General features: G+C 61.1%; 3 protein-coding genes across 3 annotated transcripts; 2 read left to right on the top strand and 1 right to left on the bottom strand.

Annotated features, from left to right (window-relative positions):
* The first annotated feature begins 978 nt into the window (after positions 1–978).
* On the top strand, positions 979–6,928 carry EFHD2 (EF-hand domain family member D2). The gene is made up of 4 exons (XM_054222721.1): positions 979–1,172; positions 4,676–4,823; positions 4,981–5,115; positions 5,285–6,928. Exons 1-4 carry the CDS (start codon positions 979–981, stop codon positions 5,417–5,419), a joined length of 612 nt encoding a protein of 203 aa, XP_054078696.1. The 3' UTR covers positions 5,420–6,928.
* Positions 6,929–6,937: 9 nt separating this feature from the next.
* CTRC (chymotrypsin C) lies at positions 6,938–8,701 on the top strand. Its single transcript, XM_054222720.1, has 8 exons — positions 6,938–7,134; positions 7,258–7,349; positions 7,444–7,541; positions 7,642–7,767; positions 7,896–8,032; positions 8,120–8,265; positions 8,361–8,510; positions 8,624–8,701. Exons 1-8 carry the CDS (start codon positions 6,996–6,998, stop codon positions 8,639–8,641), a joined length of 906 nt encoding a protein of 301 aa, XP_054078695.1. The 5' UTR covers positions 6,938–6,995; the 3' UTR covers positions 8,642–8,701.
* A 7,345-nt stretch (positions 8,702–16,046) lies between these two features.
* On the bottom strand, positions 16,047–23,562 carry CASP9 (caspase 9). The gene is made up of 10 exons (XM_054222552.1): positions 23,414–23,562; positions 21,754–21,973; positions 21,145–21,225; positions 20,905–20,936; positions 19,812–19,988; positions 18,982–19,071; positions 18,116–18,263; positions 17,394–17,573; positions 17,087–17,196; positions 16,047–16,593 (listed from the first exon to the last, which is right to left on the bottom strand). The coding sequence occupies exons 1-10, from the start codon at positions 23,543–23,545 to the stop codon at positions 16,501–16,503; spliced, it is 1,263 nt and encodes a 420-aa protein (XP_054078527.1). The 5' UTR covers positions 23,546–23,562; the 3' UTR covers positions 16,047–16,500.
* Positions 23,563–23,569: the final 7 nt, after the last annotated feature.

Genomic DNA, 23,569 nt, shown 5'->3' on the forward strand with positions numbered 1-23,569 from the left:
GCACGGGCTCGCTGTTGCCATCAAACGCAATCCCACTCCGTGTGCAAGGGTGAGAGCAGACCCTGGTTTCTGGGGAGCAGCGGCATTTTTGGGGGGGGGGGGGGTGTCTGCAGGGAACAGGCCCCTGCATCTGCTCTGCCTTGACCTCGCTCGGAGCAGTCTGGGCCGAGACCTCGGCAGATCCTTCCAGCCGAGGATAATGTGGATGTGAGCAAAACCTCAGGGGTTTTTTGGGTTGTTTTTTGTTTTTTTTCTTTCTTAATAGGCTATAAAGGTCTAAAAGCAGCTCAGAGGGGCTGCATCTTGCTGACGCAGGAACCACATCGTGTTGTCGGGCAGACCCTCCCCGGGGCGCGCAATGGCCAATGCCTAATTTTTAGTAGGGACTGTGCGGCGAGTGGCTGTGCCCCCGAGGCCAGCAGGGCGCTGGTGATGGAGTTGGTCTGTTATCCACCAGATGTGCAGTGGGCTTCCATCTGTGTGCTGGCCTGGGCTCGTTTAGGGGGAAGACATGACCCAAACATGTGGAACATCGTGCCAGGAACCTGTCTGTCCGTGCTGTGGGCGTCTTCTGCGGGTTTCTCTGGTGGTTTTGGGCTGGGCTAGGTGGTGTGTGTCCTCTCCATCCCACCTTTGCCCACCCCTGGGTCGCTAATGGACGGAGCGCGGGTGTCTGTAGGTGGACCTGGGGCTGATGAAGACCCTTTCCCTCCCTGGATCCTAAGGATTCGCACCTGCATCCCGGGGGGCTCCCAGCGCTGGATGGGACCGGGGCAGACTGGTACCCGCCGGGGGAGACGGTGATGGGGCGGCCGGGGGAGACGGTGATGGGCTGCGGGAGGGCGGTGGCAACCGCAGCCCGCCCCCAGGTGGCCGGGCGGAGCGGGGGGCCGGCGGCTCGGCTCTCCCCGGGGCCGGGGGGCTCAGCCCGGCCCCCGGGGCGGAGCGGGAGCGGGGCGGAGCGGCCATCCGGGCACCATGGCGGCGGCGGCGGAGGAGCTGGCGGGGCGGCGGGGCCGGGGACCGGAGCCGGGGCCGGGGCCGGGCAGCCCGGTGGGGCGGGTAGGGGGCGAGAGCTCGCCCGGGGGCGGTCGCCGCGTCTTCAGCCCCGCCGGGGAGTTCCGCGAGTTCTCCCGGCGGCAGCTCCGCGACATGGAGCGGCTTTTCCGACAGTGAGTGCCGGTGGGGATGGGGGGGGGACGGGGATGGGGACCCCCCAGCGTGGCATCACCGGGTCCCGGCCGGGGGACCCCCGGCATCCCGGCTCTTGGCAGGAGAGATGCCCCTGCGCCATGCTTGCGGGAGGGATCCCCCCCATTCCTTGCAGGAGGGACCCCCCCCAGGATCCCCCCAGCTCCTTGCGGGAGGGACCCCATATTCCTTGCAGGAGGGACTCCCAAGACCCCCCAGCGTATTGCAGGAGGGCCCCCCCCCCCCCCTTTATTCCGTGCAGGAGGAATCCCCTCATTCCCTGCAAGAGGCACCTCCAGGACCCCCAGCTCCTTGCAGGACCGATCCCCCCATTTCTTGTTGGAGGGACCCCCAGCTCCTTGCAGGAGGGACCCCCCCATACTCCCAGCTCCTTGCAGGAGGGACCCCCCCCCATACTCCCAGCTCCTTGCAGGAGGGAGCCCCCCCAATTCCTTGGAGGATGAACCCCCAGGACCCCTAGCTGCTTGCAGGAGGAACCCCCTGGCTCCTTGCAGGAGGCTCCCCCCTGCCCTGCTCTTTGCAGGAGGGATGGCTGGGACACCCCGCATGCCTTGCAGGAGGGATCCCCTCCAGCCCAGCTCCTTGCAGGAGGGATGGCTGGGACACCCCCCAACTGCTTGCAGGAGGGGTCCCAGGGACTTTCCCTTCTCCCCCCGGCCCCAGCCCCTTGCAGGAGGGATGCCAGGGACACCTGGGACACCTTCCCCCAGCTCCTTGCAGGAGAGACCCCTGCACACCCCCAAATCCTTGCAAAAGGAACCCCCCCTACACCCCATCTCCTGGGAGGAGGCACCCAGCACCTTGTGCTGGGGCTGGTGGGTGCTGCAAGGGTCCCCCGCGGACCCTCTGCCGCAGTGCTGAGGGGCCCCCACAGCTCCGGCTGCGGTGACAAGGCCAGCGTGTCCCCAGCATCCCTGGCCGCGCTGTGTGCCACCACGCATGATGGAGCGTGACTCTGCCAGTTCGGCCCCCGGCCCCAGGGCTGGCAGGGGCTGGGGGGGGGGAACGGACACGACAGAAGCTGGCAGCAAGCATTGAGCCCTGGAAAATTCCAGGGGGAGACAGAAACGGGGGCGGCTCCGACCTCGGTCACGCCAGGATGCGCGTGAGTAGCCGGGGGCGAGTGGGACGGCCCCGGAGCATCCCCGCAGAGCCCCCCGGCGTGCCGGGTGCTTTGTGCAGGCAGCGTTGGAGGGAAGCACGGCTCCGGGGGGAGCGCAGAGCAGGCGAAGGCATAGCTGGGGCATGCTGCTGCCCCTCGCCTTGCCGGGCCCCGAGGAAGGAGGGGGTCCGCACGTAGGGTCTTGCTGGGGTATGGCCAAGTGCTGGAGAAAGCAATGGGGATGGAGGCAGCGAGGTCCGAAGCAGCACGCTGTGGGGCTGGTTGGGGTGCAGATGTGCCCCCCCAGCACCCTAGCAGTGCAAGGAGCCCTCCGTGTCCCCTGCTTCTCCCCGGTGGGTTGTCACCCCATCACGCGGACATGGCAGCCTCACGTACAGGCTGCTGTCTCTTGGACTGCAGCAGAAGGGAGCTGGCGGTGGGGGGACACGCACCATACTTTGGGGTCCCCGGGGGAAGAACCACAGCCAGAGCGGCTGCTCGTGGCGCCGGAGGTGATGGGCGGCCGTGGGTGCTGCGGCCGCGGCGCAGATGGCGGTGTGGGGCGGGGGGGGAAGCGTTGCGTGGTGGGAGTCTGGCCGGCGCTGCGGAGAGGAGGGAGCCGGGCGCGGGAAGCAGACGTGTTTGCTCTGACACCTGCAGCGTCTCGCTGCAGCAAAAGGAGCAACGCCGGGGCTGTGCGGCAGCCCCCGGGGGTTTGGGAGCCGGGGGTGGGGAGGGGGGGGTGTCTCCTAAGGGAAGGATGCTGTCGAGCCGAGCCCTGCCACGCTGCCCGTGCCACCGCTGCTGTCCTTGCCATGTGACGATCCGGCCGTACAGGGTGAAACGTTGCGTGGAAGGGGTTTTGCTCTCTGCAGGGAAGATGTTGCCCTTTGGGAGCTTCCCCGGGAGCAGCAGAGGGATGCCTGCATCCCTGACAATCAGAGCGGAGGGGAGTGAGAGCGAGGAAGCGCCCCGCAGTCGGGGGATGGCTTGCACGGGACGAGGTGGCAGGGCCGGGCTAGCAAACGCGCTCCTTGCAGGGAAAAATCTCAGAGTGATGCCCCAAAAGGGGTCTGGGATGCAGAAGGCGTGTGAGGTCTGCTCCCCCCGCCTGGCTTTGGGGGTGACGGCGGAGGTGAGTGGGGCTGGTGCGGGGCCAGCCCTGTTTCAGGGACCCCGTCAGTGTGGGAGAGCAGGAAGGTGCCGCTTGTGGCACGGACAGAACAAACCACAGCAGAGAAGGGACAAATGAGTCACAGACCAGCAGCGCGGCGAGCGTGGGGCTCTGCGGGGCGGCTGCGACGCTTGCAGGCACAGGAAAGGCAACCCACAGGAAAAAATACCCCCCCCCCGCTCATGATGGGTACAGCCGGGCAGCTGCTCGCCTACTTCTGCATTGCGCCGGGACGTGTCGCAGGGCCTTCCTCTTGCGGCCACCGTTGTGCCCAGGAAGGGTGGTGGGGCAGGTGACAGTCCCTTGCAGGAACATTGTTCTTCCCCTGGTGTCCCGCGCTGTGGAGCTGTAGGAAGCCTGGATCCGTGCTGGCTCCCCAGCGAGAGCCCACGGTGCCGGGCAGGAGGCAGCGTGGCATCGGCACAGCCCCCAGGGCAGCAGGCAGGGCAGGTGGTGGGAGACTGGATGGGACGGTGGCGTGGTCACAGGCCGGGGTCCGAGGAGTCCGCAAGCAGCTTGGAAAACAGGGATGCACCCGGATCTCTCAGCCAAGCCCAGGCGTCTGGATGCTGAGGGGCTCTGGGCAGGTGGGAACGGTCACCGGGAGGTGTCACGGGGAGGAGGAGGTGGCTGCGCCCCCCACCACATGTGGGGGCTCACGGTCCCCATAGGCAAATGGGCAGGGGCTGCCGGGGGCACATGCACGGTGCCAAACCCCCAGGAGCTGGGCAAGCTGCCGACTCGGCCAAGAGGAAGGTGGCTCCTGACGGAGGGGCGATGGGGGGAGCGGCGCCTGGTGGCTCAACACGGTGCCCGTTATCCCTCGTGGCAGCCAAGGGGAGCGCGTGCCCCGGCTCCCGGCGCAGGGAGCCAGCGGCAGGTTTGGCAGCATCTCGGGGGGGGGGGTTTCCTGCCAAGTGCCGCACAGAAGCAGGAACGATCCCGGATGATGCTCCGGGGGGTTGTTAGCAGTTCACCAGCAGCTTCCCGTGGTCTGGCAAGCCGCCCGGGGATTGTTGGTGCCCAGGTCCTTGTTCTTCCCTCCTCGCTCCCTAACCACACTAGCCGCCTCACTCCCCGGCCAGCGTGGGCACTGGGTGTTGGGGGGCTGGGGGGCCCGGTGTGGGGGGGTCTGATGCTCTCCATACCCCATGGCAATGTGACAGGAGCGTGCCTCTATCCCGCAGGTACGACGCGGGAAAGGACGGCTTCATCGACCTGATGGAGCTGAAGCTGATGATGGAGAAGCTGGGGGCACCGCAGACGCACCTGGGCCTGAAGAACATGATCAAGGAAGTGGACGAGGACCTGGACAGCAAGCTCAGCTTTCGGGAGGTGAGGGGGCCGGGGGGCCTCCATGATGGCGGCAGGGGATGGCCACAGCACGGTCCCCCTGTGGCCAGTGCCAGACTGGGCTGGTGGTCAGGTGGGGAGGGAGCCTTTGGTGGCTTTGGGGTCTCGGAGGAGCTGATGCCAACGTCTCTTCTTGCAGTTCCTGCTGATTTTCCGCAAGGCGGCGGCGGGGGAGCTGCAGGAGGACAGTGGGCTGCATGCCCTGGCCCGGCTCTCCGAGATCGACGTCTCCACGGAGGGGGTGAAAGGCGCCAAGAGCTTCTTCGAGGCCAAGGTGAGGCGAGTGGTGGTGGGGCACGAGAGGTCCCGACGCAGGGCCATGGTGCACGAGGGTGGTTTGGTGCCTGCACGAGGGGTGGGCAGGAGGTGGAGGTGCTGGGACGGGCAGCAGGGCATGGTGGGGGTCTGGGGGGGGACCCAGCCAGACGTGCCACCGCCCGCAGGTGCAAGCCATCCATGAGGCCAGCCGCTTTGAGGAGGAGATCAAGGCGGAGCAGGAGGAGAAGAAGAAGCAGGCGGAGGAGCTGAAGCAGAGGAAGGCGGCGTTCAAGGAGCTGCAGTCCACCTTCAAGCAGTGACGGGGCCCCGGCGCGGGGCCGGGCAGGACTGGTCTGCGGTGCCCGGGCTGGCAACGCTGCGTGTGCCATGTGCCAGCCGTGCCGGGAGCGATGCCGGAGCCGGGTGCCGACTGTGCCCGCCCTGAAGGCTGAGCTGCCGGTGGGCTCCTGGCCTGGGCTGGGCACAGCGGCGGAGCCCGGTCGTCCCCGGCTTCCCTCCCCTTGCTGTGGTGTCTGTAGGTGTTGTTCGTGTCCCTCCCTGAGTCCCCAGTGTCCCTCTCCCACCCCGTCCGAGCTCCTCCCATCCCGAGGGGCAGCAGCACCCTGTCCCCTGCCCGTGACGGTGCCGGGGGCTGCTGCTGCCGAATCCTGGGGGCTCCGTGCCCAGGACAGTGGCTGTCCCCAGGGTGTCCTGGTGTCGTGCATGTGCTGTGAGGGTGACAGGAGCCGCGGCGGGGGTTGCGGCAGCTGCGCTGGCTCGGTGCCCATTGGCGTGGCTGGGTGGTGACAGAGATCCCGGTCCCCCCCTCCCGCCGCCGCCTTCCCCGATGGCTGTGCCGAAAGCTGGGCGTGCTGCGGGGCAGCTCGGCGAGCCCCCCACCGCGGTGCCACCTGTGTCTGCGTGTGTGTGTGTGTGTGACGGCGGGTGGCACGCTCAGGGCTGGGGGGCAGCCCCCACTGGCCCGTGTGTGTCTGTATGTTGGTGAAAGGCGGACGGAAAGGGCAGCTGCTGGCTCGCAAAGCTGTATTTTTATTTGTCGTGTCATATTGAGCCCGGGAGGGCGCGTGTTGTGGCCGCGAGCGGTTTCTGTCGGTTGATTGCGGGCTCCCGTGTTTGTGGGCGCTGTAAAGAGGCGCGTCTGTCCCGCAGCATCCCCCGAGTGGTGGGACGGGGTGGGGGGGGTGTATGTATTGTTTGGGTTTTTTTTTATTTTAATCCCAAATAAATATTATATTTCGTAAGTGCGCTGGGTGCCTGCGCAGGGGCCGCGGTGCAGCGATGGTGCGGCCGTGTCTGCGGCGGGGGCTCGGGTCAGGGGTAGGAGCCTGCGGGAACGGGGTCCAGCTGTGGTCACCTGGTCACCGCTGCCGGAGGTGGCCCCCCCGCCACGGGTGGATGGGGGCGAGGCGGGGTGGTGCTGGGAGCCCAGCGTGAGAAGCAGCGGGGGCCTGATCCAGGTGTGCAGCTGGGGGGTGAGTGAAGGTCTCCAGCGTCCCCGCTGGCATTGGCCGCGTGGAGAGTGAGATAAGGGGACCTTGGCCCTGGGGTGACTTGTGGGGGGAGCCACATCCTGGAGCTGGAGATTGGGGAGCAGCTTGGCTGGCTGGCCGCCCCACAGAAAGCGGCATGGCTGGGGGGGGGGCTGTCCACTAGCCGGTCCCTCTAGAGGGACCGTGGCCACCAGCCATCTTCCAAGAGGGACCCTGCCTTGTCCCCCGGTTGGGAGTCAGTGTCCCTGCTGTGCCACATCGCGGTGCAGCTGCGGGATGGACAGATGTGGCCATTCCCAGGCAGGAAGGGGCGATGCGATAAGATGGGGCAATAGGGCTGGGGACCCCCCCGCCTCTTCCCTCCCCAGCATGGGACAGTCACCACATGTTGGTGGCAGGAGTGGTGACGCCAAGGTCCCCGGCGGCGGCGGGCGCTATAAGAGGGGTGAGCAGCCCCAGCGCAGCACCTTGGGACGGCGCAACCATGCTGGGGGCTGTGTGTCTCGCCGTGCTGCTGGGCTACGGTGGGTGTGGGCGGCGGGGAGGGGATGGGGCGGGGGGGGGTGAACGGGACCCCAGCGCCCACTGTGGCCCCAGGCACAGGGTCGCAGGCGGTCGCTGAGGTCCCTTTGCTGGGTGTCACACAGCCTACGGATGCGGTCAGCCGGCCGTGCCGCCGCTGCTGGGCACCCGGGTGGTGGGTGGCGAAGATGCCCGTGCCCACAGCTGGCCCTGGCAGGTAAGGGGGGGGGGGGGGGGGCACGGGGAGAGGGAGAGGGGGTGGGATGGGGACGGGGACACCCCGCTCTGACGCTGTGCCCCTGCCGTCGCAGATCTCGCTGCAGTACAGCAGGTACGGGGCTTGGCACCACACGTGCGGCGGGACCCTCATCGCCTCCAACTGGGTGCTGACGGCTGCCCACTGCATCAGGTGGGTGCAGGAGCGCCGGGGGGGTGGGGGAGGTCCGGACTGGGTGGGGAAAGAGGTTTGTGGAGAATGACACCCCCTCTCTTTTCACCCCCCCCGGCAGCTCTAGCTTGAATTACCGCGTGGTGCTGGGCAAGCAGGTCCTGTCGGAGGAGGACGAGGCGGGCTCGCTGGCCGTGGGCGTGGATAAGATCATCGTGCACGAGAACTGGAACTCCTTCTTCATCATGTAGGGGACAAGGCGTATTGGGCGTGGGTGGGAGGCATCGCGGCTCGGGGGTCCCCCTTCTGTCCCCGTGGCTGGGGGGTCCCCCGTCCCCATGGCCACCGGTCCCCACGGCTCTGCTCTCCCCGCAGCAATGACATCGCCCTGATCAAGCTGGCGCAGGAGGTGGAGGTGAGCGAGACCATCCAGCCCGCCTGCCTGCCGCCCGCCGGCCTGACGCTGGAGAACAACTACCCCTGCTACATCACCGGCTGGGGACGCATCAGGAGTAAGCTGGGGACTCCCGGGGCGGGGGGGGAAGGGGGGTGTCCGGTGGTGGTGGGGCACAAGGTGTGAGATATGGATGTCCTTGCAGCGAACGGGCCCCTGGCCGACGTCCTGCAGCAAGCCCTGCTGCCCGTGGTGGACTACGAGACCTGCTCCCAGCGGGACTGGTGGGGCAGCAATGTGCGCCCCACCATGGTCTGCGCCGGCGGGGACGGCACCGTCTCCGGCTGCAACGTGAGTATCGTCCCTGCAGGGCTGGGGCCGGGGGCCGGGAGGGAGGTGGGGGTGGCCGGAGCGGGTCTGGAGCATCCATCCATCCATCCGTGCAGGGGGATTCGGGTGGCCCCCTGAACTGCCAGCGCGATGGGCTGTGGGAGGTGGACGGCATCGTCAGCTTCGGCTCCGCGCTGGGCTGCAACACCCACAAGAAGCCGACGGTCTTCACGCGGGTGTCTGCCTACATCGACTGGATCAACGAGGTGGGTGCCCCTGTCCCTAACCGCCCCCCCCCGGAGGGGCCGGCCACGCTGTCCCTGTCCCCACCCCTCCGAGGGTCTCACCACGGCCCCCCGCCATGTCTTGTCGTTGGCAGAAAATAAGCGCGAACTGAGGCGGCAGCGCGTGGTGTGGAAAGTCTGGAGCGGGATAAAGGCGAAAGTGTTGAGCCGGCCTCCTGTGTCCTGCTGGTTATTTTTTTTGGCGAGGCCGGGGACGGGGGGGGGGACACACACACACGTGGCAGAAGCAGGGGCTGTCTGTGGCGATGGTGGGGTTCGGCCCATGTGCTCGTGAGGGTCCCCCAAGTCATGCAGCGGGGCTGGCGGGGGTTCCGGGGGGGGGCAGCCATCCCGCAAGCTGCCCCTGGTTGTGGGGAGGGGGCAGTGGGAGCCACGGCCGTGGGACCGAGGGGCTGGTATGTTGCAGGGAGAGGGACCCAGGGTCTGGCTGGGTGGCCCTGGGGGGCTCTAAGGAGCCCACTTGGCCCCTGGGGGGCTGTGGGGGAGGTGGTAGGTCCTAGGATGCTTTAGGGGAGTGGGCTGGCCCTGGGATGTCTGAGGGGACCTTGGTGGCCCTGGGCTACTGGAGGACAGATGAATTAGAATGGGGGTCTGGAGAGAACTAGGATGGTGCAGGGGGGGGCTCAAAGTTGGTTCGGGGTTTCCCTGGGCTCTGCATGGCATTGCCAGCTCCAGCTCCAGGAGCTGGAATGTGGCCCAGAAGCCGAGGGTCTCACCCTGGGTCTCCATCCCTGGCGCATGGAGAAAGCAGGTGGGCGGTGGGGGGCCGGTGGGGTGGTGCCGGGAGGAGCCGGGGCTGCCGTGGGGGAGGTGTGGGGTTCACACGGGGAACAAGGCTGCTGCACTGATGGCCACGAAGAGGCTGCCTGGGAGGTGCGGATGGGTGCCATGCCGGGAGCCCCCACGCAGAGCCACCCGCCGTGCCGGAGCCTCGGGGAGGCGGTGGTGATGGAGGCGGTGGTGATGGAGGGCGGTGGTGATTGATGGAGGCGGTGGTGATGGCGTGCCGTCATCTCGTGGTGCCCGGCGGGGAGCATGGTGGCAGGAGGAGGGTGGCGTGACGTGCAGAGATGGACAGCGGGGCCTCGAGCTCAGCAGGGGAACGTGATGGATGGTGCCGGGAGTCAGAAGTCTGCAGGGATGAGCCGGGAAGAGGCGTTGGCATCGATGAAACTCGGAAGCAGTAACCCAAGGGTGGGAGTTTGGAATCTCTGTCTGTGTCCAGCATCGCTCTCGGCGGGTCAGGCGCCAACTGAGTCCATGGAGCTGTGAAGCAACGGGGTTTTTTGAGGTGTGTGAAGCACTTTACAGGTAGTGGCCAAAGCCATCGGCCCTGGAGGTCTGTCTGTGAAGGAGCCAAAGAAGGTTGGCAGCTTGTGCGAGATCCCAGGTATGTGGTGGGAAAGTGTTAGCGGTAGAAGCGGATGCAACAGTGAGTGGTAAAAGTGTCTGGAAGTCTGGAAGGGCAAGTTATACAGCGAAGCAGAAACTCTCTTTCAACTCTACAGCAACAGTTTCACCAATAGCACTAGTGTCAAAATTGTTGAGCTGAAATATGGAATTTTGTGTGTGTGTAAGTGTACGGGACACATTACCCTCTAATGGAAAAGGTTATGGGCAAAAAGGAAACAGCTGAAAACTCCGTACCAGAACGTAGGCAGCCTTCAGACGTTCTCCAAGAAGAAAGTTTCTTAAACAGTAGTTGAGACTTTAGGGGTACTTCAGTCGAGGGCTGCGCTACCCGTTTTACCTTACCCAGGTCCCTTAATATTCCCACTTAAAGAACTTCTGCGGTACGGACCTTCTAGTAGACAGCTGGAGTGCACTTCTAAGCCTGTGCCCCGGGTGTGTATTTACCCTTTTAAACCTCTAAACTCTGCCCTATAAAAGTTTTCATTTGCACAGTTTGGTAATAAGCGTTTTTCGAAGCCAGCCTTTTCAAAGGCGGTGTGTCAGGCAGAATACCTGCGCACTGAGCTGCTTTAGCTTTTACTTAGTTTTGCGCGTGGAAGTTGTTAAACTTTTTGTCCTTAAGCTTGCGCTTTTAACAAGTCCAAGTGTATAAAGTTAAAGTGTAAAAAAGTAAGTTAAAAAAGTACAAAGTACACTAAATGTCTTTTACGCTTAAACTTTTATACTTCTTACACTCTTACACTTTAGCAAGCGTAAAAGACATTTTGTACCTTTCAGCAAGTACAGGTTTATAAAAAGTGTAAAACTTTTACACTTTTAAAAAGTTAAAATTTTGCACTTTTAAGTGTATTACAACAGTAAAACTTTTTTAAAGGGTAAAAAGTGTAGTTTAAAAAAAAAAAAAAACAATAAAATTACTGACGAGTGCTGGCTCCTGCCGCCGGTGGCCAGCTGACTGTCGCAGACCTTGCGCACCAGCCTGGCCCTGTCTCCTCTGGGCCCCCGCTGCGCCTTGCAGGGTCCGAGTGGGGCTCCGCTGTCTCCGGCCCGTCCCACACCCCCTCCTGCCCCGGGCAACGATTTGGGCCGGGACCGGCTCCCCTTGGCACGGCGAGGAGAGGGTCCCCCAGCACATCCCAGCTGCGTCCTCCTGGAAAAGAGACGACACCAGTTTCACCAACCCCCTCTGGCCTCTCTCCTCCTGGACCTCACCCATCGCCATCACCCAGTGAGACCAGTTGCAGGCTACAGCCTCCTCGGGGTGGTGGTGGGGGGGGTTTGCACTTGTTTTTTGCCCTCTCCCACCACCCAGCCTGCGTTGCAGCCCTACCGTGCCCGGGAGGACCTCAGGCACCCACACCGGAAAAAAGAAAACCAAAATAAAAGGGCTGCAGCACCAAACCATAAACACGACAAACTAAAACAACCACCAGAGAGAAAACAAACCGCCCCCCACACACACACAAAGCCCAGGCACAGCCCACCCTCGCCCCCACCACACACACACGCGCGCGCAAAGTCCCGGTGCAACTCATCACACCTCCCACTGATGCTTATGGCTTGAGCAGGAGCCGGGGTTGGGAGGGGGTGAGAGTGGAAAGGGAGGGAGCACGCTGCCACAAAGACCCCAAACCCATCAACCTGTAGGGGAGGAGGGAAAGGCAGGGGCGAGGATGAGAAAAAAAGCGGGAAGAGGGAGGCAAAGAAAAGCCGGGAAAAGGCCGAAAACAAGACAACACATAAGGAAAAGCAAAGGAAAAAGGGGAGGGAGAGGGAACGAGGAAGGCAGCAGGGAGACAAAGAGGGGAACAACATTACGAAGGCAGGGGGGAAGGCACACGGGGGCAAAGGGGCAGCCCCCCGGTGGGGGGCACTGAAGGGGCAGCCCCCGTGGTGGGGGGCACTGAGCTCTCGTCCCCACCTTGGCTCATTCAGGGATGCTGTGGCCACCGCCGGACCTGGCCCTGGCACACACACAGGGCTGGCCAAGACCCGCCACGGCACCCAGCCATGGGGACACCCGAACCCCAGCCACGGGGATGAGCTGCCCCCCCCCCCCCCCCCCCCCCCCCCGACCTTGGCCCCGTCCCTTGGCCACCAGCGCCTGCCGTGCCCAGGAGAGCCCCAAAATAAGCAACCGAAATAAAAGGGCCGCAGCGCCAAACCATAAAGATGACAAATTAAAACAACAACCTGAGAGAAAACAGACCTCCCCCCCCAGCAAAGCCCAGGCACAGCCCACACTCACCACCCCCCCCACCCCCCCAAAAACACACACGGGCTGTGCCCGGGCACGGCCGGCGCTGGAGGTGGCGGAGAGCAGAGGAGGGACCGGGGACCCGCTCCCCATTAGGGACTGCCCCCCACCCCACCCCAGGGACCCTCCCCAGGGAACAGGAGCTCAGGGACACCCCAGGAACCAGGGACAAACCTCCCCCAGGCCGACACTCACCAGACGAGGGCCGGCCACGCTGGGAAAGGGATGGGACGAAGCTCCTGGACCAGATGATGCTCCGGGACAGGACAATGCTTGGCCCCCAACAGAAGAGAAGGGAACGGGCTGTGAGTCACTGCTCCAGGGTATCTGTAGCCCCCATGCACCCACCAGCCCCCCCCCACCCCCCCAACCCAGCCCTCCACCAGCCCCTTAAATCACCCCCTGGCCCCCAAAGCCAGCCCCGGGGTACCCTGTGCCTCCTCGGCTGAGTCCCAACAGCCCAAAGCCATGGACAGAGGGGAAAGGGGGGGATATGAGGGAAAACTACCCAGAGCACACCAGCACCCCCGGGGTCACACAGCTCAGTTTCACCCCCTTTTCTCTTCTTTTTCTTTAACGCGACCCCAACCAGAGGAAATGCCTGGGGCGGGGGGAGGACAGGGAAGGGAAGAACTTGGGAAAAGCAAGGGCCAAAAGCCCTTATGGCCACAGCCAGGCCTGCCGCTGCCAAACAGAGTGCTGGCTACCACCGGCCACCATGCCCTGGCCCTGAGGACGAGCCCCCGGCCCTCGGCCCGCTGGGGACCCTCCCCAGGGAACCAGAGCTCGGGGACACCCCAGGAGGCAGGGACAAACCCCCGACCCTCACCAGACACCCCAGGGCTGACAGGAGAAGGTTGGGGGCAAACACAAGCCCACCACAGCAGCCACAGCCGATGAGGCCGCTCCACATCCAGGGCTCTCCTCAGGCACAGCCGGCACCGCCAGAGGGGAGAAGCAGCGTGAGCAGGGGACGGCGACATCTCCATTGGGGGGATTTAGTGGCCGCAGGGAAAGGAAAGAGAAAAAAAGGCAGAGAGTCAGCTCTGGCCACAGCCCATCCCCAAAAACATCCCCCAGCCCCGGCAGAGCCCAGTCCCACGGGGGAGGACCACCCAGGGGACAAATGTGCAGGGTCCCAAAGGAAAATCGGGACTATGGGAGTTGGGATCAGCACCAGCATGGGAAGCCCCAGGAGGGACGCGTGCACCCCAACACCACAGCACCCAGACACCCGGGTGCCCCGTGGACAAGGGACTGGGATGGGACATGGACACCCCGGGGGACAGGCACCATGGTGGCACTGGAGCTCTTGAACAACTCCCTGGCCCCCCACCCCAGGCGGGCACCCAGGGGACACTCCAGTCCCACCAACCCCATGGTGGTACAACTGGAAAAAAAACAAGGGAAAAAAGTGCAGGGTCACCATTCCCGAGAGAAAAACGGGTCCAGGGAAGACAGGATCAGCCCCGGGATCACCCAGACACCCGGGTGCTCTGTGCACGAGGGCCCAGGACAGACCAGGGAGCACCAGCAACCCATAGCCAGGGGACACGGGGAAGGGGACCATGGTGGCACTGAGCTCTCTCGACCCCCTGAGCACAGGCAGGGCCGTCACAGCCACATCCCGGCTCTGGCTGGGACCCCCCCCCACCCTCCACCCCAGACAACGGCCCAGGGCAACCACTCCCCGGCCCCAGGGGGCTCGGGGCTGCCCCACCTCACTCCGACAGAAGTGGCCGCACCTCCCCGGGCGCTCGCCCCCAGCCCCGCTCGGGCACAGGGCCCCCACCACCGGCCTGGGGCGCCCCCCGCCCCCAGGAAAGTCAAAACCAAAGGGAAAAAACCCCAAACCAACGACTGCAGCTCCAAACCATAAACACAACAAGCTAAAATAACAACTCAAGGCAAAGCAAAGCCCCCCAGAAAGTCACACACGCCCCCCACAGGCACATACCCCATGGCCACCCCCAGGCTTTCCCGGGTTCGGTGGGTGCCACCAGTATTCGAGCCGATGCTGTGGCCGGGGCATCGTCCGGGGCCCCGCTCCTCATGGCACCAAGGACAGGCACCCAAGGTGGGCCCCCACCGGCAGGGACCCATGGCCACCCCGTGCTGAGCCCCCCGGGAAAGGCATCGCCCGTCCCACGCCAGCCCCGACCCCGGGCTGCTCCCAGCGTCCCGCTGCCAACGTGGGGCACCGCCAGCCCTGAAGCCGGGACAGAGAGCTCAGGGCCACCACGGGGACAGGGATGGCATACGCGTCACACACCGCTCTCACCTGTATTGACGGGCTGCAGGACCTTGGGGATGCTCCGCCACTGGCCAAGCATCGCTCTGTCTCCGGGGACAAGGAGGGGATGGAGACCGATGGTACCTAACATCTGTTTGGTTTCCATCTTCCTCTGTTCCTCTCCGCTGCATTTCCGCCGTGCCATCTTAACAGCCTGTCTCCCTACACCTTGCTTTTTTCCTTTTTAAATGAAACTCAAAATTCACATATTTCCTTCCCAGCTCACTCCTCCTTCCATCGCAGGATGTCAGCGCAGGGCAGATCTCTGACAGGATGCTGCAATCGAGTTGTACCTAAAAACCGAGCTCCACTTACCCCAGCAGCGCAGGTGACGGCAGTGGTGGCTCCCAGCTGGGCTCTCCAGCATCGCCGTGATGGATGTGCCGCTCCCGCTCCATCACCGCTGGCAAATCCAGCACCTGCAAGTCTTGAGCAAAGCCCAGAACCTGCCCAGACCCTCACAGACCTGCCCTGCTCGCCCTGCCCCTGCCCTTTCAGCCCCCAGCACCACCCTACCTGGCCCAGCCTGAGCCCCTTCCCGATTTCCCCCACCTGGGGACGGGCAGTTCCCTCCCTGCCCTCCTCCCTGCCGCCAGCCGTCCCTGTGCTCCCCGCTCCTGAGCTCCCCCGTTCCACAGCTGGGGGGGACCACGCGTCCCCGACCCCTACACCGGCTGGGGAAGGTCCCACTCGTCCCTGATCCCGATTTCTGGGGCAAAACAGAACTTGCTTCAAGGCTGCATGATAAAGCATCACTAGAGGGACCTCGTGCTCATCAAGTAACAGAGAGGCTTTTCCTTCCCGATGCTTTTCTTTCCACAGACGCGTGGGGGACAGCCATGGGGACAGTGTTCCCCCAGCAGCAGGGACTGGAAGCGACTGAAAGAGAGAGTTAACAGCCTCTGGGGGAACCTGCCCCTTCTCTCACTCTCTCCCCCGATTTTTAATTACATCTTTTAAGTTTCCATCTCAATCGCCATTGCTCAAGGCCCAGCACCCTTTGAAAAACAGCTAAACCCAAACCCTGGGCTGAGAATCACTCTGCCAGCGGCGCTGAACTGCCTCAAAGCACCTGAAATGCTCCCAAAAAAAGGAGCATGGAAATACCGAGTGACTGCAAATGCAGATTGGAGATGCCCAGGATCCCAAGCATCCCACCCAGCAGGGCAGCTCCTCCATCTCCGAGGATGGTTTCTCCCCAAATTCCCACATACATCCAGGGTTTGTGACCCAAAACCGTCACTGCAGTAGCTCGTCAGGGCGAGCGCTTTAACTCAGCTCTGATATCTGAAAAAATCCACCTCAGTTTCCTGCGGTAACTCCTGATTGGCATCCGATCGACTCCTCAATCATCGATCAACTCCTCAACATCCTTCTCCGGATGCTGGCACGGCCGCATTAGAAATGCCATCAGTAACAGCAGGAGGCTAAAAATTCACATGAGCAAGGCTTTTCTGGCTCTTCCCATTCCAGAGAAACCTTCGGGAGATACTGAAATCAACAGACAAGGAAATACAACGCAAACGATTTTTTTTTTCCTTTTTCATTGCGTTTTATTGAAAATGAGAAGTATCAATTGCAAAAATCATTCCATTCCACTGAAGCGCCAGACCTTGATTCCATCAATGGGTTGTCCAAGCAGAAAGGACACAAACATCGCAATCATCATACAAAAATACTCGGAGGCCCAGCGCAGCCGCATCGCAGCGAGCTACAGCCACTCTCCTCCGCACGTGCCCCGGCAAAGGGGCTTCCTTCACCCATTCCTGCTCCGTCCCTAACATTTTCCATCAGCACAGCGCCAGGCTCCATCATTTCTCTATTTCCCAGCAAGGACAGCATTCACAGGTTACGTTTCTCAAGACAAACATCTCGACAGACAGACAAAGGCCACCAGGAGCATTGATGCCGAGCCACAGGGGGCACAGATTTCATCCGGCCGCAGAGGAGTCACTCTCCCACTTGGCAGGGACCTTGGAGCCCACACGTCATTTGCACATGAAGAAGAATTTTTTACGGAGAAAGTTGAAATATCCCGGGATCTGCTTGTACCTCCCCTTGCCAGAGACGGCGTTTGCCACCTGGGAACAGAGGGAGAGCGGTTGAGGAGCCGGATGTGTCGAGGGCGTGATCTCTCACGAGAAGCACGGTGACAAGGACGGGGAATGGGACCGTGGGAGGGGACAGTAAGCAGGTCTCCTAAAACGAGATGTTTTTGACAGCAAAAACACATGGGACTTGTGGGAAAACGGCCTTTAAAAGTAACCCCGGCTGCAGCAGTGCACCCCGCTGCCTCCGGCAGGTGCTTCTCAGCGTGAGCCCCAAACTCCCTCTTTCCCTTTGGGTGTTTACTTAAAAGCGCATTCCCTTTCCACTCATTTTGTTCCAGACACATCTGTCATTTCCCCAAGGTCCTTCCCTTGCACTGAATGCCAACCGGCAGAGCGAGGGTCCCACGGTACTCCCTTGAAATCAATAGCTGCCGTGCCACCATCTGCTGAAGAAGTGCCGTGACTGCAGCTCTGACTATTTCCTTCGTCGTGACTACAAAAAGCAGGAATAAAAGACATTTACCAGCGTTAACATGTTGAGCAGGTCTTCCGAACGGGCGTGTTGCTCCAGCACGTTGTCCAGCGTTTCCACGTACCACGAGCCTCTCGAGGCATCCCTCCAGGAGACAAAACCTTCAGAGAACGAAAGAGAACATTATTGCTAAAGCCAGTCTTCCGTTCTCATCTCAACGACTTACTGCCGCTCCCTGGTTGCCATCCCCAGCGGAGGAGCCACTCGTCCCTAACTGCTCCTGACTTTGGCCATGAAGCTCCGACCTCTTTTGCTACTTTCCCTGTACCAAGCAAAGGATTTGTGCAGGCTCTCTCACCTGGAAAAGTGGAGTAGGAGACCAGGATGTCGCTGGGCGTGGGCAAACTGGCTACGGCATCCGGCTCGTCCGTGCCACCCGACAGAGTCCGAAAAGGAGTTGCATCCGACTCCAAAGAACCTCCAGGAGCTTCGTTGCCGGGTGAATCGCTATCCACTGGAAAGCCTCGATCTCTTTGTTCTGCAAAAAGCGGCAACAAGACAATCCCTGGTGTTCATCTTACCCAAGCACTCAATGATTGTACATCCTCCATTAAGAAAAGATGAAAAAACAAAATAAAAAAGAATAAAGGCCCTCCAAGAAAACAAAGCTTTTTGGCCCCTGGGCTGCGCTGGTTGAGTCGGAGCCCTCAGGCGATTCACGCGAAAGCCCTCGGTCCGTGCTTCCCCACCAAACTCGCGGCTGAAGACCTGGAGCGGCCAGTCAGTGGGCACTGCCCGGCCGGGTGCCGCAGTTACTCCCCTCCTTCCGTCCCGCATCCCTACTGGGCGGAAAACCTGTTCCAGCACACGCGAAACTGTACTGCCCTCCTACGAGAGGCTCACGCCCAAGTTCTTACACTCAACCCATGCTAGCAGTAAGAAAGTGGGGCCGAGAGTAAGAGAAGACAGCCAGAGAAACAGGCAACACACAAAAAAGAAACAAGTCGTCAAAGCCTAAATCTCCGAAGCCTGCTTACGCCCAACAGCTGACTCCCTTTGGGAGCTAAAACAAAGATTCACCTCCACCACAGGCCTGGATGAAGAAGAGTTTGGGTTTTCCTCTCAAACTCGGGCAATTGGACCCATTGAAATAGTTCACAATCTTTTCTATTGGAATGGGTTTTCCATCCGTTCCGTAAACGCCTCCGGGAAACTGATTATGGCTCATCTGCAAGAGGAAAATCCGGGAGCTAGTAATGCGGAAGGAGGCCGGTTCCGAGGGAGCCCATTTCTGATCGGGTGCTTTGTAGCCTGAAGTTACCAGAACAAATCTCATTTCTTCACTTTTGTGCAAATGCGTGCACCACGTCAGGGTGAAGGGATGCCCGAGGGGACACTCAGGAGACATTTGAAAAAATGCTAAACCCCAGAAATCCAACTCCTCCTGTTATCCAACTCCTATCCCGCCTCCTCCAGCCAGGGTTCTTCATCCTCTGGGACAACAGGCATGTAACACACCGTTTTCCTAACAACTGCTCGGTCCTTATCCTTCGAGGCCTCTGACTTGCGATAGAGCCTTTACTACTAATAGCATCTCCCCCAGCAGAGCCGGAGAAACAGGAAGGACTAAACGACCGTAGTAAGAGGGTTAGTGCTACCTCCCTGCGCTCTCTGCCCATCATTCAGTTCCGAATTATACACCCCAACTTCCAAAACGGAGAACACTTGTCCACAGGCAACACCGGATCATACTCCACTGGAGAAGCTGCCATTTTCTTTAACCTAGATACAAGAGTGTAACTCTTCGCAACATACCTCGACACCAGATCGGTCAGGACAGACCACTTCCCTCCCACCCTGCGTGTGAGACCACAGCGCAGGGAATTAACCCCTTCCCATGTGGGGAACCTGCCTAAGGAGCAAAGGGAGAGGCGCGACAAACCCACCTGACACCCATGGGAAAGGATGACCACGATGCAGCAGTCCAAGGCTCTGTGGTCGCGCCGCGCCAGCTTCTGCAGCTCTGAAACCATTTCCTACAGAGAAAACACCACAGTAAGAGCTTTTCAAGTCATACCTCAGCCGCAGAGTACTGCTGGGCCCTGCTCTTATCCGTCTATCACGGCTGTGCTGCTCAGAAGGATCCGGTCAATCTCTCTGCCACGGGGTAACACACACCCCACATACAGGCAGCAAAACCCATTGGCAGACAGTGAGTATTTCTGCAGTTCTGCCCTTATTTAACATGGGTTGATTTAATTACACACATTTCTCTCCTCGCTGCATTCTTTACAACACAGCAACACAACACAAAACACACTTCCACGCCGTTTAGCCACTAAAATGCACTGCATCTGATTAGGGGCTGGTGGGCGAGCAGAGAACTTTGGGTTACTTTCAGCAGCCGCTCCAGACGATTGAGCTCCCTGCACCGCTTCAGGGACTGTACAGACAGGAAAATCCCACCCCCCGCCACACACGACGCAGAGGCCATCAGAGCTAGCGCAGAAATGCAGCCTCACTAATTTCCCCACAAATCACAACCAGGAATCAAACTTCAGGCAGAAGGGTGAAAACGCGCAAGGTCCTTTCTCCTTCTGCAGTCGCAGCACGACAATAAAGTAAGAGGACGTGAGCGGTTGATTATTTCTCTGTGCAGCGCAGGGTGGGGCTTTCGGCATGTTGCCAACACAGGGATACATCCCGTAACACACTCCCATCGCTTCCAGGAGCTCCCCTCTTGTCCCTCACATGAGCTGGATGTGACTGGCCTCACCTGAGCTTTGAGATCATGCCGAATCAGGACATCAAAGTGCAAGGACTTGAAGCGCTTCTCCAGCTTCTTGCAGTCCACGTTGGAGCCGTCTCGAGTCGACAGATTCGTGTCTCCACTGAACTCGACATTGTTGAGGATCAGGCAATGTCCGCACGGGTCCGCTTTCAGCTCGTAAACCTGGCAAGCACAAGTTGCAATTAAACGCTCTCTTATTCAGAGCGCTCACCAGCTAATCCAGTGGGACACAACACCAACAATTCCTTAAAGCAGCTCGTTTCACAGCTTTTTCATTTTTCCGGGACTAGGGATGCACAACAGCAACCGTTCTCCACATGCACATCGTTACCAGCAGCCAGGGAACACAAAACAACCTGCCAAGCTGGGGACCACCTTGGTGGAAAACGGGCTGCTTCTTTCCCTGCAACATCTCCGATGGTAAGCTGAAGTTTCCATGAATTCTCACCATGAGAGCCTACGTAAGGAGCCAAGAGAGAAATCTCCTGGAGACTCAGCTTTACCACTGATGACAGCAACGCAGGAATTTTATGAGGGCTACCCAAAAACCTGCACCAATACATCCACAAGCCTCGCACGTGCACAGCCAAACTATTCCCTCCTCACTATTCACCCACAGACTGCAGGCTGTCGGAAGGCAACTCCAGACGTATTCACAACACTCGCTTCCCTGCGCGTCTCCCAACGTGCCAAAGCATGCTGCGCGACTTCATTATTGTTTTCCTGCCTTCTATTTCTCAACACTACAATTACAAAGTCTAAACATCACTTCCCAGACAACACACGACTTGATGCTTTCGGAAATTACCAGTTGCCTCGCTGGGAACTGTTTAAGCACAAGCTTTAACTCTGTGTTATGTCATTTGCGTTACAGCTGCGGGAATCTTAAGGAGGAGCTGGTTAACGATTGACCTGCTCTGAGCCGACTGGCCCTGTTACAGCAGTGTCAGCCTCGGAGCGATGGCTCAGATAACACAAAGCAAGAACCAACTGTCCCAGGGCTATTTTCTGGTAGCCACCCACAAGGCACAGAGCTTCTGCTTATTAGGGAACACTTTGGGCCTAACCAAATACTAACCAGATCGCGGTTCCTCTTGTCAACGGCCGAACCTACAACACACAACACAGACACGGTGTTTAGCTTTCCACGCTCCACAATGAGACGTTATACCCCGTCCTCCTGGAATTAACACCAATCCCGCCCTGTCCCGTGTGACGTGTCAGCGACACCAAAAAATTCCCCCTTCCCACCCCACCACACACTGGAAACAAGTGTTTGGCATGCTGACCCTCTGGAAGAGCCTGGGACTTGGCTTACCCCGGGCTGGCACCGGAGGCATCTGAGGTCTTTCACTCTCAGCTTGGACCGGGATGGACAAACGTTCAGGAAAGTTCACATCTGTAATGATACAGGACAAACGGGTCTCACCTTCTCCTCCTCCTGATTTCATGCTACAAGGAACCCATCTGGGATCCCCAGAAGGACCTGAACCAAAAGCCACCTGTTGCAGGGACCCTGCTGCAAGGACGTGATGTGACATTGCGTCTGTTTTCCCCTTTTCAGTGTTTGACAGACTACAGTTTCTCCATACAAGCACACAAGCTGGATCTGCACACAGATTCAGCAGCGCATGAGACGGTGAGGACATAGCAAAATATGTTTTCACCAAGGTACTGCGGAGATTGGATGCAAAAATACAGAGAAGGAAGCTCCCAGCCTCATGAGCAAATATCCTGAGCTTAGAAGCTTCTGCTACTAGAAAGCACGACATTCTCCCAACAGCTCTGAACAGTCACCTCTACAAGCCGTGGTCCAGGATAATAAAAATCAGGACTTCACAGGCTATCACCCACAGCAAGGGGGGTCCCAGCTGCCATCCCCTGTGCTGCTGTTTACCCAGAAAACAACTGCACCCTCAATACTTACTTTTATTACGCTTTTCTCCACGTAAGTCCAGCTCAACAGGCCTCAGGTCTACCAGCTGTGGTGATACTGGTGGGCATTCACACTCCTTGATCAGCATGTCTGCAAGGTCACCCTGCCCGGTGTCCCGCAGGATTGAGAGGAATACAGGAAAAGCCTGTTTCCCTCGAGTCTCCAGGTCGATGACCAGCTGCCGGGCTTGGTCTCCTCGGCTGCCGGCGCTCTGCAGAGGAGGAAAGCCCAGGACAATGCACATTCACCCCGAGCCAAGGTGCACCACCTGGCCAGCCCTTCCAGCCCAGAGAGGGGAAACATGAGGATCCACAACAAGGCACATCTACACGGGACGAACGAGACCGAAACCCGGCGGACACAGTCACAGAGACCTCCAGCTGCCACCTGAACCCTAGCCCTGGGCACCCTCCAACCATAAAGCCCTGCTGCTGCCACTGAGACAGGCAGCTGCAGCCCACCAAGGGACTTAGGGGGACAAGGAGAAGGGAGCAGCCCCAGCCTGTCCCCTGGGGATGAAGAGACACCCCCCAGCCTGCCACTGGTGTGCGGGACAAGGTAAGACACCCCCAAGCCTGTCACCAGTAACAGAGAGGGGAAACGGGGGCCCCTTAAGCCTATCACCAGGTTGGGATGGTGACTCAAGGAGAAACCCCTATGCCTGGCACCAGCTGGGGCAGGGGACAAGAAGATGGTCTTATACCTCTTACCTGCAGGGATCGGGGTAGGAAGAGACAAGGGCCACTCCCCAGGCCTGTCAGCCAGAATGAGGGGACACAGGGCCCTCCCTTGGGCCTGTCACTGGGGCGAAAGGACACAGGGGCCACCCCCTAGGCCTGAGAGGAGGTGGGGGCCACCCCCCAGACCTGTCACCGGGCTAAGGGGACACAGAGGCCTTCCCTAGACCTGTCACTGGGGTGAGGGGAACACAAGGCTCTCCCTTGGGCCTGTCACTGGGCCTCAGGGGGCATAGGCCCGTCCCTTGTATCTGTCACTGGGGTGAGTGGATACGGGGGCCACCCCCTACACTTGTCACCCTGGCTGAGGGGACACGGGGCCCTCCCCTGGGCCCGCCCCCAAGGCTAAGGGGAACACAGGGGGCTGCCGGTGGGGCTGAGTGAGGCACAGAGGCCTCCACCTGGGCCTGTCACCAGGATGAGGGGACACAGGGGACATCCCCAGGCCTGTCACTGGAACGAAGAGGACACTGTTTGTTTCTTTGAGCCTGTCACCGGGGCTGAGAGGACATGGGGCTCTCCCTTGGGCCTGTCACTGGGGTGAGGGGGCATGGGGGTCACCCCTGGGCCTGAGAGGACATGGGGGCCACTCCCCAGGCCTGTCCCCAGGGCTGAGGGGAGGCGGGGGAGCCTCCCGTGGGGCTGAGGGGACACAGGGCCCTCCCTTCGGCCTGTCACCGGGGCTGAGGGTACGTGGGGCCCTCCTTTGGGCCTGTTACTAGGGCTGAGGGGACACGGGGCCACCCCCCAGCTCTCTCATCAGGCTAAGGGGACACGGGGGCCTCCCTTGGGCCTGTCACCGGGGCTGAGGGGCCACAGGGGCCGCCCCCCAGGCCTGTCACCGGGGCTGAGAGGACACGGGGCCCACCCCCGGGGCTGAGGGAGACCCGGTGGGTGCCCGCCCCCGGCCCAACCTGCAGCTCCTCGACCATGGTGCGGGTGAAGAGGCCGCGCTCCTCCAGCGGGTCCCAGAGCGGCGCCACCTGCAGCGCCTCCACCAGCCGGGCCCGCCCGCGCCGCAGGGCCCGCCGCTGCGCCTCCTCCATGGCGCCGCCGCCGCCGCTCTGGCC

This window comes from Rissa tridactyla, chromosome 16, assembly GCF_028500815.1.
Source record: "Rissa tridactyla isolate bRisTri1 chromosome 16, bRisTri1.patW.cur.20221130, whole genome shotgun sequence".
NCBI classification, from domain to species: domain Eukaryota; kingdom Metazoa; phylum Chordata; class Aves; order Charadriiformes; family Laridae; genus Rissa; species Rissa tridactyla.

Bases quoted from the DNA above. Each gene is read 5' to 3' on its own strand.
- EFHD2 (XM_054222721.1), top strand. From the start codon at position 979: ATGGCGGCGGCGGCGGAGGAGCTGGCGGGGCGGCGGGGCCGGGGACCG. The intron at 1,173-4,675 runs GTGAGTGCCGGT...TCTATCCCGCAG, and splicing joins ATGGAGCGGCTTTTCCGACA to GTACGACGCGGGAAAGGACG. The intron at 4,824-4,980 runs GTGAGGGGGCCG...CTCTTCTTGCAG, and splicing joins GCAAGCTCAGCTTTCGGGAG to TTCCTGCTGATTTTCCGCAA.
- CASP9 (XM_054222552.1), bottom strand. From the start codon at position 23,545: ATGGAGGAGGCGCAGCGGCGGGCCCTGCGGCGCGGGCGGGCCCGGCTG. The intron at 21,974-23,413 runs GTTGGGCCGGGG...CCTCCTCTGCAG, and splicing joins CCATGGTCGAGGAGCTGCAG to AGCGCCGGCAGCCGAGGAGA. The intron at 19,072-19,811 runs GTGAGGCCAGTC...TTTTCTCTGTAG, and splicing joins GGCATGATCTCAAAGCTCAG to GAAATGGTTTCAGAGCTGCA.
- CTRC (XM_054222720.1), top strand. From the start codon at position 6,996: ATGTTGGTGGCAGGAGTGGTGACGCCAAGGTCCCCGGCGGCGGCGGGC. The intron at 7,135-7,257 runs GTGGGTGTGGGC...GGTGTCACACAG, and splicing joins CGCCGTGCTGCTGGGCTACG to CCTACGGATGCGGTCAGCCG. The intron at 7,542-7,641 runs GTGGGTGCAGGA...CCCCCCCGGCAG, and splicing joins ACGGCTGCCCACTGCATCAG to CTCTAGCTTGAATTACCGCG.